This window comes from Saccopteryx bilineata, chromosome 2 (assembly GCF_036850765.1).
Source record: "Saccopteryx bilineata isolate mSacBil1 chromosome 2, mSacBil1_pri_phased_curated, whole genome shotgun sequence".
NCBI lineage: Eukaryota > Metazoa > Chordata > Mammalia > Chiroptera > Emballonuridae > Saccopteryx > Saccopteryx bilineata.
This window is the reverse complement of record NC_089491.1, coordinates 300,467,559-300,482,109: the sequence shown is the minus strand read 5'-3', so window position 1 is coordinate 300,482,109 and position 14,551 is coordinate 300,467,559. Positions and strand designations below refer to the sequence as shown.

Here is a 14,551-nt window from a genome sequence, read left to right as displayed (position 1 = left end):
GCCTCCTGACCCCCTGGCCAGGTAAGGCCCCGTTACTGAGGGTTCCCCATGCAGCTCTGGGGCCAGGTGCAGAGCAGCGGCCTCCCCATCTTGCTCTCCCCTGCGGCTCCTGTCTCACGCCCACTCACCTTCAGGAACTTGTGCAGGAGGAAGGCAAACCAATTGGTCAGCATCTTCTCAGCCACTGACTCTGTCCTGGGGAGGGACAAGAGGCAGACCTTTATGGGGGAGGAGTCTCAGAGCAGTTGTGGGCACTGAAGGACAAAGGGCTGGGAACCAGGACACCTTGGTCCTAGCCAAACTTGGCCAATAACCACAAATAGGACCTTAGGCCAGAGGTATCTTCCTTCTGAGCCTCAATTTCCTGTGAAAATAGAGTGGTGCTGTGGTCCACAGCCAAAGGTGCCCAGTACCTTGTCCCAGAGGGCTCTAAAGGACCAGTTCTCCTACTCACTGCTGGCCTCAGGGTGACAGTTACCCGTCCCTCTGGGATTTCTCGCATGCTTGAATACTATACTCTATTTTGCATTCTGAAGGTATCTGGTACCTGCCCTCCAAACATTCAGAGTCAGACTGCCTGGGTTCAAATTCTGGCTCTGCCATGTACTAGCTGTGTGACTTTGGACAAGTGATTTCACTTCTTCTTCTTCTTCTTTATCATCATCATCATCATCAACATCAACATCAGCTATCCTATAGGATGTTGTCAGGGTTGAATGTGTTAATATATGTAACGTGATAAGAATAACACCTGGTATCCTGTCAGATGGGGTCACTGATGTCAGGCAGGGTCTTAGATCCCAGCCCCTCAGGTAGAGAGCAGTGTATGTATTTCGCTGACGGGGGATCTGCTTCTGTGTGTACCACCTGCCTCCACCCATATTCCTGGCCTGCAGATCTGGGGACTCAGGAAGGAACAAAGCAGCTGTGACAGGTCCTCAGCAATGGGGATGACTGAGGGGTATTTTAACTCCCTGCACGTGGTGCAAATTACACCCTCTGGTTGCAGCAAATCCCAGGCCTTTGCCAGGGCTGCTCAGAGAGCGGGACAATGCAGAAGAAATTGCAGCTCTCTCCCCGGACCCCTCCCAGCAGCCTCTCCCTGCATTGTGCCCGAGATGAGCTCTAATTTAAATAAAAACAGTTCTTAATGAGAGTTTCTAATGCTCAGATTGGCAGGAAGGGGGCTCAGTAGTCATAAAACACAGCCTTCCTCTCCCCTTCTCACCCCACACATGGCCTGGAAGCCCGAGCCCTGGCTTGGAGGAAGCTCTCTCCCCAGGGCCTCCGGAGAGGGTGAGCTCTGGGGATGGGCAGTAAGGTCTGAAATCCCATCCTCTGTCAGGAAAATGGCAACTGGACAGGAAGCACGCAGTGGATGCTGGTGGTTCAGATCGAGCAGCTGGGCACTGGAGGCGCAGGCTGCACCAAATCTCCAGCCTGGTGCTATCCAATAGAACCTTCTGTTAGATGAAAATGTTCTCCATCTGCTCTATCCAATAGGGTGGCCATTCTGTGGTGACATGGGTGGAATGCAGCTAGTGCAATGGAGGAACTGAATTTTACGTTTTACTTCATTTTAATGAGTGGCTAGCATATTGGACAGCACAGCTCTAGATGCACAGGGAGGGAGAGAGACAGTGAGGTGGGTGCTCTCAGTGTCACTTTGTCCACAAGGAAGTGAAACGACAGAAAGGCCATGCCACGGGTCCACGTTCACACCATTAGCAGGTGGCTGAGCTGGGGCTCAAGTCATGACCCGAGCCGAGGCCCGCGCTCCCCCATCGCACTCAGCTGCAGCCACCACTGTGCTTGGCCCCGGGAGGTCAGGTTCTGTGCTGTGAGATGTGCGGACACAGGGATTTCTGGGGCGGGAACCGTCTGGTGCTCTTTCCGGTATCCGCTCTCCTGGGTCCCATGTCCCTGTTCAGACACCCGCCGCCCTCGGGCCCTGGCCATGGCTCACCTCCGAAGAAGCAGCTTGGGGTGGTTCTTGTTCTCTAGGTTCTTGTCGATGAGGTCAGAGAGCAGCTGCTTGAGGACATCGGTGGCGTACTCCAGGCGGCCCTGCAGGCCGGTCATGATAAGTGAGGCCACGTTGCCGCGGTCGCGCATGGAGAAGCTGCGTTGCAGCTCCAGGGTACGGATGAAGGTCAGCAAGAAGACCTTGTTGTTGATGAGCTGGGCGAAAAGCTTCAGGGCCTTCTCCACGTGCTGCTGCCCGTTCCCCTGCACCTGAGGTGGGCGTGATGGGTACACACTCAGAGGACAGCTCCTGGCCTCCTAGCCCAGCTCTCACTGAGGGTCTTTGCTGCCAATGATACCGGCTGTAAGACCCCCTCCCCAGGTCTATACCCCCCTGCCCATGATGATGCAGGAATGGCCTGTTTCTGAAGCCTACAGTCTGCTCTGGCCTTCCCTTCCCCTGGGTTGGGAGGTCAGGCTCCAGGAGGGGCCCTCAGTGGGGCCGCCATCCATCCTATTTTCCCAAGGCTGTGACAGGAGATGCCCCGGAAGACCCGCTCCGCTTCCTGGTCTCCCCTCAATCTCTGTCCTGATTTATCATCTTTAGTAAAACAAGCCAACAAATGAGCAAACAAACCTCACAGAATCCTATTCCTTTCCCTAAGCCACCTTAAATTCACTTGAGAAAGAGGCGGAATTATAGTTCATTAATTCAGTTATTAATTTTAAAATGACAAACAATGAGCCTTCCTCTGGAATCATCCCAAAGAGTCTAGGTGCCCCCATTGGCCACAGTCTTCCTGATTGGAAATATGGCTGTTGTGATGATGCTGTTATAAGCTATTTCCCCTCCTTACATTTCTCCGAGGTGCTGGGCCCCATCTGCCTACCCTAGGATACCCAGTCCCTACTGTGCGGCTGGGACAGGGAGGCAGGTGTTACCTCCAGCTCCCGCAGGACAGGATGGTCCTCAATGCCAGGGAACAAGACTCGCATGGCATAGGTACGGTAGTCCAGATAGGGGATTCCTGAGCGGTCCAGGTCGCTGGTCAGCTCATTGATGTCTGTCTGGAGTTCAGCAAAAGCTACGGAAATGCAGTGGAGACAGGGGAGACTCAGGAGGGGGACCCCAGCAAAGAGGAGAAGGTGGGAGAAGTTTGTGAAGGAGGAAGGGGGTCTGGGGTACAGACAGGAAAGGGTAGAGGAGTACATCTCCAGAGGGGGTGAGATATCTCCAGGCTGCCTTTCTTAAGTGGTGAGAAAATGGGTGATTTCCTTATTCTCTCCTTTCTGTGCTTATCTACAATTTTGAATTTTTTTTCTATGCCTTACAAATATAGTTAAAACAAAGAAGGAAAAACACCATGACCTGTCATGCAGGTACTGCAGGTGCGGCAGGTGCTAGAGGCCGGGGAGAGAGTGACAGGGGCGGGGGGTGGGGGTAGATTAAACAAAGACGCGAACAGGCAGCTTTGATCCTCTTTTCCAGGCAAGAGAATAAATCAAGATGCAAAAAACCGCAGGGGTTAATTAAAATACAGACTACCATGAGATAAGCTATTACCAAAAACTAGAAAATAGTAAATGTTAACAAAGATGTGGAAAATTGGGACGCTCAGACGTTGGTGCTGTCACTCCAGAAAACAATGTGACCGTTCCTCAAAAATTAAATGTAGAATTATCACGTGACCCAGAAAGTCCCTTCCAGGTATCTGCCCTAAAGAAAGGAAAGCAGGAATTTGAACAGACACTTGCACACTCATGTTCACAGCAGCATTTGTCAAAATATCAAAAGGTGAAAACAACCCAAATGTGAAAGATGAACGGAAAAACAAAATGTGATCTATACAATCACTGGAATATTATTTGGCCTGAAAAAAGAATGATATTCTGACACATGCTACAATAGAGATGAATCTTGAAGACATTATGTTAAGTGAGATAATCCAGAGACAAAAGGACAAGTGCCATATGGTTCCACTCATACAAGGTCCTTAGAGCTGTCATATTCACAGAGACAGAGAGGAGCATGGTAGAAGGGGAGTTGCCAAGGGCTGGGCAGAAGGGGGCAATGGTGGCTTCTTGCTCAGTGAATATAGTGCGGGAAGGTGAGAAAGTTCTGGAGATGGATGTTGGTGACCATCTGCATAAGATGATTGTAATTAATGCCGTGGAACTGGAGGAGGGGAGCTCCTGGGGTGTAGAGACAGTGAGGGTTAAAACAGTAAAGTTTATGTTATGTATATTTTAACACACACACATACACACCAGAAACTGACAAGCCTCGAGGCGCCCTGGCCATCAGGCCCTGGCCAGTGGGAGCACCCCGTGGTGGCAGCCTGTCTCCTGGTGTCCTCCTCCCCCCTCCTCCCCGGCCCTGGTGCTGGGAGGAGCCCTTGACCACCTTTCTCAGCCTGCTCTTCCCTTTCATCCAGCAGAGGGCTTCCTTCTGACGCTGACATTTGCAGCAAAAAGAGAACTGTTTTGATTCCTAATTGAAATGTTTACCCAGAGAGCTCACTGGGTCCTCAGCCCCAGCGATGCCAGGTACACCCATCACCTTGAGGCTGTGGTTGCGTGGGAGACAGAAGAAAAAACACACAATTTCCACTCCCACACGTCCACGGCCAAGGATGCTCTGCTCAGTGCCCTCAGCCTGCTGCACTGAAGGAAAACAAACCCGGGGAGGGGATCCTTCCTTTCTGCTGTTGATGCTGTCTCCATGAGCTCCCCGGGTGGGGGCATCTAAAGATGGAGATTCCGACTGGGGGAGACTGAGGCCCCGAGAGGGAGAGGAAGGCAGCCAGGCTGTGCCATGGCTCAGGGCACAGTGGACAGAACAATGTGGTCAGGTCTGGGGCCTCACTGCGGCATTCACAGGACTTCCCTGGCCCTGAGGGCAGAGGGAACAGGTCGGAGTGGAGTACGATGGCCAGGATGGAAAGGATGGAAGTAAAGACGAGTCTGATCAGTAAGGAGGGAGGTGATGAGTTTGCTGACGAAAAAGGGGTCCAGGAAGCACGAGAGTGCCTCTGCTTACCTTCCTTACACTCCAGGGCCACCCGGGACTCCAGGTTGTCCATCTGCATTTGGAGCCTCTTCAGCGTGAGGTCGTTCTCCCGAGACTTCCGCTTGTAGGCGATGAGGACAATGATGACGATGATGAGGAGGAGGCTGCCGCCCGCTGCAATGCTGACGATGGCTGGCAGGGTCAGCAAGCTGTCTGAGATGACACTCACCGAGCCGGGAGAGAACACCATCCCGCCCACGTGAACCTGTGCATTGCACACACACAGATGCTGTAGAGCCCTGGCATGCCAGCGGATCCTTATTGTTTCAGAAAGGACACCAGGGCCTACAACCACACAGTGCAGTTTGGATACAAAACATCATCCTGCTGATTATCTGCCTCGCTGGCCTTGCATTCTCAACTGCTACCCATTTTAGTGTCGAACGTGGAGATGGGATATAGAATAGGAGAGAGAGCCTTTCTTCTGATAGGTCACGTAGGCACAAGGAGGGGAGGAAATGATAAAAAGAGGAGGGCTCACTCACCATGACCTTGTGCTGCCCCGTGAGGTTGGGGGGCTCGCAGAGGAGCTGTGTCTCAGACACAGTGACGGCACATGGCGTCTCTCCAATCAGCACCGTGTAGTTGAGTTTGGCACCTCCAGAGGCGGGAGGGCAGAGGTTTTTGCCCTGCAGATAACAGTCATCTTAATAAGAATAATTGACATGTGCACTCAAAGTTAATTGCCTTTTTTTTTTTTTTTTAAAAAAAGATGAGGGTGATAGATTAAGGAGGGAAGAGCAGCAGTGCAGAAACCAATGGGTGACTCCATGGTCAGTTTCAGAGAGGACTTTAAACAGTCACAATTGAGAGAGAAAGAGAGAAAGAAAACAGAGGGAAGAAGGAAAAAGGAAGAGAGGAGGAAAGAGAGAGGCAACAGAACATTAAATAAGTGAAGATGTGGGGGAGGGCACATGGGATAGTAGTGAACACGGCGGGGTAACAAGGCTTTGCACTGGGGAACCGTGACCTGAAATACGAAACACAGGATGGTGCCCACGAACGCGGTCAGTAAAGGCAATGGCTACTTTCCACTCGCTGCCGACCTTTTGGGTGCCAAAGTACACAGAACAAACAGAAATACTGTAAAATGTTTTTTTGGAATCCCAGGTGCTAGACACAGCGTGAGGCTAATGTAGGTTTACAATTGTTTGTATGGAAAGTAATACAATAATTAACAAATAATACAAGAATCAACTCTGTGTTTTGCGAACTCATAATTGTAACTCTAACTTTGCCCCACCATGTATATCACTTGATGGGTAAACACCTATAATCAAGCCCCCTTTTCAGGGAGATGACAGGTCTGTGAGTCCATTATGTGCAGAAAGGGGAATGAGAAAGGCCAGGAGAGAGAAATAGGATGCTCTCTACCGTCCCTGACTTCTCTGAATTCTTACCTTCAGAATGATAGGGGATCCTGGCTTCTGATCCAAGACCCCCGTAGGGCTGAGTAGTTCAAAAGTTGGGTTGGGATAGTAGATGAACTTGGTGTCATTGTAAATGAGCAAGGACTGGACATTGTTGAAGACGAATCCAAACTCATCTGGCCGCTCCACAGTGTCTAGGCCGGGCCGGTAGTCCATGGACAGAGAGGGTGCCAAGCAGGTTAGGGTGGTGGTGTTCACAACTTTACATACCTAAGAGGCCCAGAGCACAGCATCCAAATGCTTAGCAAGTGACCGAGGGTCTGCTGGCCACCCCTCCCACCCTCTGCTTACTTTGGCCATCACTATTAGGTTATTTGCTTGACTTCATTAGATAGTGAACTCCTTGAGGGAAAGGGCTATGAAACTGATTTTGGGGGGGGGGTGTTGCATTTTAATCTCATTCATTCATTCACATTCATTCATTCACCCACATTCCACATTGCTTGAGTGCCTCCTTTGTGGCAGGCACTATGTTAGGAGTTGGGACTATCTAGTGAAATAAGTCATGGTCTACAGGGAAGACAAACAGTTCGACAGGCATAATATAGTCCTGGCAGAGCACCAGGAAGTTAGTCGGGGCACAAGCACTGTTAGATGCATAAGTGGATGTGAAGGAGGCTTGGTGGGTAGTACCAGGGACTGGGGGACTGTCCGTGTGTGGCCATGAGCATGTGTGTAAGACTTTCCCCAGGAAGAAACGAATGAACTATAATCTGAAGAATAAGTAGGCCTCACCTAGACAAGGAGAGCGAGGGACAGAAGGAGGGGAACAAGTCCCAGGCAGAGGGAATAGCAGCAAAGGCCCAGGGATGAGGGAGCAGTGCTGAGTGTGTGAGTATGTGAGTGGTGTGAGCAGGTGAAGGGGAGCAGGACGTCGTGTAAGGCAAGCACTTTGCCAACACTTAGTAGGTGTTTGGTTAATGTAGACTGATGCACTGATGAATGAAAAGGAGTTTTTCACTCTTTAAATGTTCTACTTGGGATCTCTCTTCTCCAACCGAGTGTCCTCTAACTGCAAGGGGGTGTAACTTGGTATTGACACTGAGTTCAGAATGTCCTTCCTTTCTTGGTGGACCCTGGCCTCCCCTCCCAACCAAAATCCTAGCTGGGCTGACTCTACTTAGCATGAATTGTGTCATGCTCTCATGTGGGTTAGCTCTGGGGCTGCCCAGTGCAGCATCTGGAATGAAGAAAGCACTCCAGGACTCATGTGAGGTTTGGGAAAAAACCATGGACTCCTACCCCCACGGTTCGGTTTTGGCTTTGAGAGCCAAGGGCATCTGTGAGAATTCGGCCTGCTCAAGTACACACTGTCCTGGCAGGTCCACACCTGTGTGTCTGGCCAACATACACATACACAAACTTGCTGTTCAGAAAACAAGACCATGTGTGAAATTGCAAAAGGGCTGACACTTGCATGGAGATGAGGTCAGAGCTCCAAGGCCAAGTGTTAACCCTCCATTTCCAGAGGCAGTTGGAGTTCAAGCCAACAGCTCCCTGTGGGCTGCATGCCATGTTGGTGGTCAGTTCCCATTTCCACCCTTTGCAGCTCACACCTCAGCAGCCCCTTAGAAGTCTAATGTCTCTTACATGTTCCATCTGGGGACACTCTGGTGCAAGGAAAATGGGGGTACAAACGGTAGAGTTGAGCCAGGGGGTGTGAAAGCCCGGGCTCTGTGGGGCAGACATGCAGCCTGAGTGTGTCCCCCACTCCCCACCACATCGCAGTCCTGCTCATTCCAGTTCCCCCAGACAGGGCTCCTCCATGAGCAAGCAGATCACCCGAATTGCGGCCCATTTGCTTCCTGCCCTGTGCTGCATCGGCACTTTATCTGCCAAACATTCCTTGGGGTTTTGCGGCCTTTGCTTTGGCTCTTCTCACTGGGATTGCTCCACAACCCAAAGGCAAGCAGAGGCCCCATGGGCTGAGGCTGCCAGTGGACCCAGGCTGGGCCGAGCGGCCAAGTGCTTCTCTCCCAGGGCAGAGCGCACGACGTCCCTCTGGGGAGCCAGGCTGGGTGGAAAGCCGCAGACTCCAGCCTTTCCTTAGGGCCTGCCAGCCTGCAGACCCCGGGCAGGTCACTGCTGAAGCGGAGGGCCCCCAGCTCTCCAGAGGGAGGCACCAGGAACACCTTCCTAACCCTGTGAAGCACTGAGGTCATGGTCGGTGGGCTGCGGGAGCAGCGGGTGGGGGGCAGGGAGCCCAGGGCTGCAAGGCCTTCTGTGTGGGGAGAGGGCACCCAGGACTGAGCCTTCTCGGAGATGAACGCCAGGTCTGGTGACGGCCTTCCCAGCCCAGTCTTTTCTTCAAATGGCCTCCCCAGGACGAATGCTTTGGAGGTCCACCTTGTCAGTCACCCACTCATTCTCCAAAGTTCCCTCTGTACTATATTAACCATGTCTTTTATCTTCTGTGTCCTGATGCTCTAACACCTGGGACCCTGCTGACTCTGGAGGGACTGCCTCTCCCAGACTCACCAGTTCCTGGGGACAGGAAACAGCTTGCTGCCTGCTAGAGCATGCTTTTCTAATGCAAAAACTAACCCTGTGCCCACACCCCCAACCACCTCCTTTCACACTGTGGGCAACTCTCCACCTTCCCTAACTTACCAGGGCTAGGTACCAGGCAACTAGGGACAGCCCCTCTGCACCCGCCCAATGAAACGATCCACTCTGGCTGATCCGAAACCTGCTTGCCTTGCCGTGCTAGTTCCTGCCAGCCAAGCCAAAATAAGGCTCTCACCCAAGTGCTCCTTTTTCCTTCCGCTGCCTAACCTACCCTGGGCTTCCCCTCCTCCCAGACCCCATGGCATGGCCCCCTTTGCTTGGGATCTGTGAGTATAAATAAACCATCCATTGGCAGTCATCTCCTGATCTGTTGGCCCTGCCATATCTGAATAATAATAATAATACCTAAATTAAAAAAAAATGTACCTAATTGTTGGGAGTTCTGTACTTCCTGAGTGTGAACTCGTATTTCCCATCCCTACCATTCACCCTCCTCCCTTCCCCTGAGGCCCTGGAGTGGGAGAGATGGAGGGGGCCTGTGAGCTTTTGGGGACATTGGCCTCTGTCTGGAAGTGGAGTTGGGGCATAGACTCTTTACTTACAGATCAAGCTCTATGTCTGGGATAAGGAGTCATGTGTTCTCCTCGCCCTAAAAGCTGTGACCATGGCGTGTAGTGAAGGTGTGAGACAGTTGTCCCCACGTCTCTGGCATGATGGAATGTCAGGCCCTGGAGCATCCCATGGGGTCTACTTATGAAGAGTCCAGAGCTTGGGATCTCGCTGGGCTCTGCCACCAGCCACTCTTCTTTTCTGGCCGTAGTTTCCTCAGCTGTACAATGAGGGCTTTGAACCAAATGACCCGCGAGCCCTTTCTAGATCGGGCCTCCTACACCCTGTCATTTGTGTATTTCTATTTCCTAAGGAAGCCTTCGGCACTCTGGGAATGTGTCAGAGGTGGCAGATATAAAGCCATCCTCCCCTTCTCCATCTCAGCCTCATCAATCCCCTGAAGGTCGAAGCAGTGATGATAGCAATTTATTTGAAAAATAATGGCCATAATTTATAATGCCAGCATCCCCTGGACTATAATTATAAATACAATAATGTTTCAGAAAATATAGGCTAAGAAGAGCCCCTAGAACAAACTAAAAAATTTATAACGTATTAGACATTCTGCTCTTATGATAGAAAACTTCTTTAAAAATAAAAAAAAATCCATAATGAAAAAAAAAAAATTGAATTACATGGCTCTGCACAGAGGAATGAAGTAAAATGTTCAACCTGATCATCTTAACAACCCGGATGGAACTATTTGGACGCAGTGACTAACATTTATCAAGTGCCAACCTCAGGCCGGCCAATGGCTGCAGGTTACAAATCTGCGAGGCGACTCTTATCACCGTTTATAGCCGGGGGGATGGGGATGAAGCAGTGGTAGTCAACCTGGTCCCTACGGCCCACTAGTAGGCGTTCCGGCTGTCATGGTGGGCGGTAGCGGAGCAACCAAAATATAAATAAAAAGATAGATTTAACAATAGTAAGTTGTTTTATAAAGATTCATTCTGCCAAACTTAGTGAAAATTCAACATAAAGTACTTGGTAAGTAATTATTATTATATGCTTTAACTTGATGTAACTCTGCTTTATAAATTTTATAAAGTAAAGTTACTTCCCTACTTTATAAATCACCATTACTGTGGAACCGGTAGGCGGTTAGAAAATTTTACTACTAACATAGATACAAAAGTGGGCAGTAGGTATAAAAAGGTTGACTACCCCTGGGATGGAGGATCACAGAGGTTAAATGACATGATCCCGACTGTTCATGAAATAGATAGCAGTATCCTGCCTCTGATCCAGAAGGATTTGAATCTGGAGTCAGAATTTCTTCACCCTCTCACAACATTGCCTCTTATTAGACTTCACAGTAAACATGACATAGAACAGGAGCCCTTTTGTGCTGTGTCTTAAGCTCAGAAAGCACTGTGTTTATGTATTCAGTATATCAGCTTCTGACAAGAAATGATAATGATTATACCATAATCATAAAAACCACTGTCAGGCTTGGGTGTTTGGGGACGTGATTCCAGGCTCAGTCTTGAGCCACCTTTCTTCTCCTGCAGGCAGATCACTAGTGCCCAACACGATCTCATCACATGACAGAACACCAACCCACAGCTGTTTGCCAAGGTCCAGGCGGACCGGTGGTTACTCACATTGACAGATTCTTTGCCATTAAACTTGACTCGGATCCTTGGCTCCTGAATGACGTCCAGGTTGAAGCCTGTGATGGTCAGGGGTGTGTGGCCACTGGGAACAAGCAGAGGTTAGGTTAGGTAAAAATTTAAAATGCCACCCCCTCAACCCCTGGGATCCTCTCACAAGCCACACTGGGCTGAGGGGATGATGCCACGTGGTGCATTGCTACCCCTTGCCTCACCTGGCAATACTCCACTCTGGCTCGATGCGCTGCACCCGGGGGTCATCTATGTACTCAAACTGCAGGTTGTTATCCACATGGGCTCGGTCAACACTCACAGAAACGGGGACTGGGCCCAGGCCATTGGATGATGGGGGTGAGACACAAACGATCTCATTCATTGATCTCCTGACAGGGAGACAGACAGCAGGAGGGCTATGAAAAAAGGTGTGGGCCATCGGGGGTGCTTCCCTCAGTCTGAGGGTATGGTCAGAATATGTCCCCTGTCCTGTCACTCTGTAGACTGTGGACCACAGCATTCCTCAGAGCACCTCAGAGCCCCTTTTACCTAAGCTCCAACTCTGGTTCCATTAGGAGGGAGCAAACTGGAGACGGGGTTAGGGAACGTGAGGTAGGGCTGGGCTGCGGGGGCTTCGTCTCTATACTGGACTTTTCTAGAATATGACTGTTTAGCTGGTGCGTAGCGTCTAGTCAGTTAATAAATATCTACTGGGCATCTAATATGCAAAAAAGTGAACACACAATCCTGACCCGGGGAGGAGATCGTCCAGTAACACTGGAAGAGTAGGGTTCTCAGCTGTGGGTTCTTTTGGAATGCTCTCATAGTCTCTACATCTCCACTGAATGCATTTGACAGATGGCAGGTGTTCAATTCTTTTAGGCCCAAGAGATGCCCTGAGGATGCGTCTCTGTGCTTGCTGAGGACTGAGGCTGTGCAATGTCCACGTTGCTCAAGTAACCTTAGAGGAGACCTAATGAATGTCCGGTCCTGATGGCGACTGGGACAGCTTTGAAGCCTCCCTCATCAGCAGGCTCACAGCTCTCACTTTGAATTCTTTTTAGAAGTACCCAGCCCCTGTGATGCATGGGGTATGAATTGACTAGTGACCAGTATGGTGTTTGGGTCCAGCATGTAGCACATGACGTGGAGGTGGTGGGCAGGGGTATGTGTGAGCGTGCACAGGAACATGCATACACAGGCCACACAAGGGCCGTCTTCTCGTGCTCCCCACGCCCGTCTCACCCATAGAACTCGCAGGTCTGGTTGCCCAGGTATACAGCCACGCTGCTTCCGGCCCCGAGGTAATGGCCCGTGATGGTCACCATGGTGCCTCCCGACTCTGGCCCGCGGATGGGGTTGAGGGACAGCACAGAAGGGTTCTTTGGGAGGAAGCAGAGAAACGATCACAACTCAGGTTTTGCCCAAAGAGACACTTAAGGACAGAGGAGGGACCATCTCCATGCTCAAAGGGGAGGTATTTTTCCTGCCCTTTTGAATCCCAAACTACTCTCTCTGCTTACCCTGGAGCCGACATCCTTTCTAAGAACAGGCTCTGGGCACATCCAAGGAAGGCAGAAAGGTCAGTTTTGAAATTAATTGACTCCCCAGGGAGTCTCATGCCCATAACACTGATGGGAAGGCAGAGGTGACACTGACTAATCTATCAATTAGTTTACAAATTGAAAACAATTTGAAAATGCTTCTCTATCTAGAGCTTGTACTGATATTTTTGACACAAAATCAATAGGGCTGAACAAAGCACCGCTGCCTGGATTGGGCCATCATGAGGCTAACGTCCTGCACTAATGGCCCGTGCACATGTCCTTCTGTCCCTCCCTAAGCACGAGAAGGGCACGGCAGTGTGCCTGGCGCGGAGAGCTGTAAGCAAATGTTAGACGTGGCTTCCCCTCTTCTACCGGAAGGACAGCCCACTGTCGGCTGGGACTTTTTAGTAGGCTCATTAAGTTGTAAAATTAAGCCTGAAGCTTAAAAGAAATGTCACTCAGCCTAAAAAATTGGTCAGGCGGTCAACCTAATTCAGAAAGGAACTGCTCCTGCCTAAAGGGCAGTGGAGTGGAGCGGGAAGTGTGTTTAACTGAGCAACTACACAGACACGAGCTAGTCGGAGAGCAAGCCCCGCAGCAGGGCTTCCGGTGGCTCCTCAGTGGAGTGGAGGGTGGGCTACTGCAGCCCCTCCCTGCTCTGACACTTTGCAGTTATCTCTCCATCCAGTGTCTTGTGCTCCTTAGAGAAGACCCTGTCTGTCTGTGCAGGAGACGGGCAGGTAGGCCGTGGCTCTCTCTAATCTGAGAGAGGAGAGTATAAAGGAAAGGCACCGAGGCCAGGGTAAGAAGGCAGAGACTGGAAAATTGACAACAAGCAGTAAAAATGCTTCAGAGTGAGGAGACTCTTAGTGGTTTATGATTTTTCAAAACTCTTAGCAAGGCTGGTTTGACCCCACCCACTGGTGCTAACCCGTTATAATGAAGAATTCGATGTGGCAATGTAGGTAAGTGTCAGGAAAGGGACTCAGGTGCCCCAGAAGTGAGTTATTGATTCGGGAGGCACTTTAAAGAAAACCTCTGTGGTTTGGCTCCAGGTTGCCCGAGTGTGAAGAGATGTTTTCAGGTGTGAATGTGTGCATACCTGCGTGTAACCACACCCGACACACAGAGGAACTCTCTTGTACACCCCACGCCTGTGACCCTGCACATAGATACTTGCTCCTGCAGGATTTCAAGTGACTCCTCTAAATTTCAACTTACAGTATCCTTGGCAGAAAACAAAGCTTGCTGATAAATATAGACCTTTTTAATTAGGTCCCTCAGGCGCTCTGTCCTCATTAGCTGGAATTGGACAAAGATATCACATTGGCAGGGACAAAGGGCAGCCCCTCCCAACCCTGAGAGGTGCTAAGATCAGAATTCTAAAAAAGGCCTAATTTTGCCTTATTTAGAACTCTGACCTTTGGCTCTGGGGGACTCCCAAGTCTTCACAGCATTGCTAGTCACAAACCCACCCCACTCAGAAAAGCAGGGTTGCAATGTGAGGCTGGCGGTTCTCCTTTCTGGTCTTCTGGAGGTGCCTGGATTGGGAGGAGGTGTGTGGAGAATTCTAGAAGGAAATGTGCCCTTGCTGGGAGCCCATACTCACCACAAAGGTGTACTGTTGATGGGACTTGGTCATGAACTCTGGCTTACACTCGCCAATGCACAGGCGCACGGGCCCAGAGGTGGTTCCCACGATGGCGTGGCCCATCTCACAGACGATCCTGAGGAGAGAGTAAATCTTCCCATGAGAGGTTTGGCAAGAGCTGGCATCTCTGCCCCTACTTGCTCACTGTCACAGTGAATGAC

The 14,551-nt window shown here is 50.6% G+C and overlaps 1 protein-coding gene across 1 annotated transcript in view; it reads right to left on the bottom strand.

Moving 5' to 3' along the window:
- Positions 1-14,551, bottom strand: part of PLXNA2 (plexin A2) — a 211,679-nt gene that overhangs the window by 13,589 nt on the left and 183,539 nt on the right. The window contains exons 14-23 of the mRNA XM_066261465.1: positions 14,349-14,466; positions 12,438-12,574; positions 11,414-11,581; positions 11,190-11,283; positions 6,436-6,675; positions 5,521-5,664; positions 5,006-5,240; positions 2,908-3,050; positions 1,967-2,235; positions 129-195 (exon numbers count right to left, since the gene is read on the bottom strand). Of these exons, the coding sequence (XP_066117562.1) occupies positions 129-195; positions 1,967-2,235; positions 2,908-3,050; positions 5,006-5,240; positions 5,521-5,664; positions 6,436-6,675; positions 11,190-11,283; positions 11,414-11,581; positions 12,438-12,574; positions 14,349-14,466 (1,615 nt within the window). The remainder of the gene's footprint in view (positions 1-128; positions 196-1,966; positions 2,236-2,907; positions 3,051-5,005; positions 5,241-5,520; positions 5,665-6,435; positions 6,676-11,189; positions 11,284-11,413; positions 11,582-12,437; positions 12,575-14,348; positions 14,467-14,551) is intronic.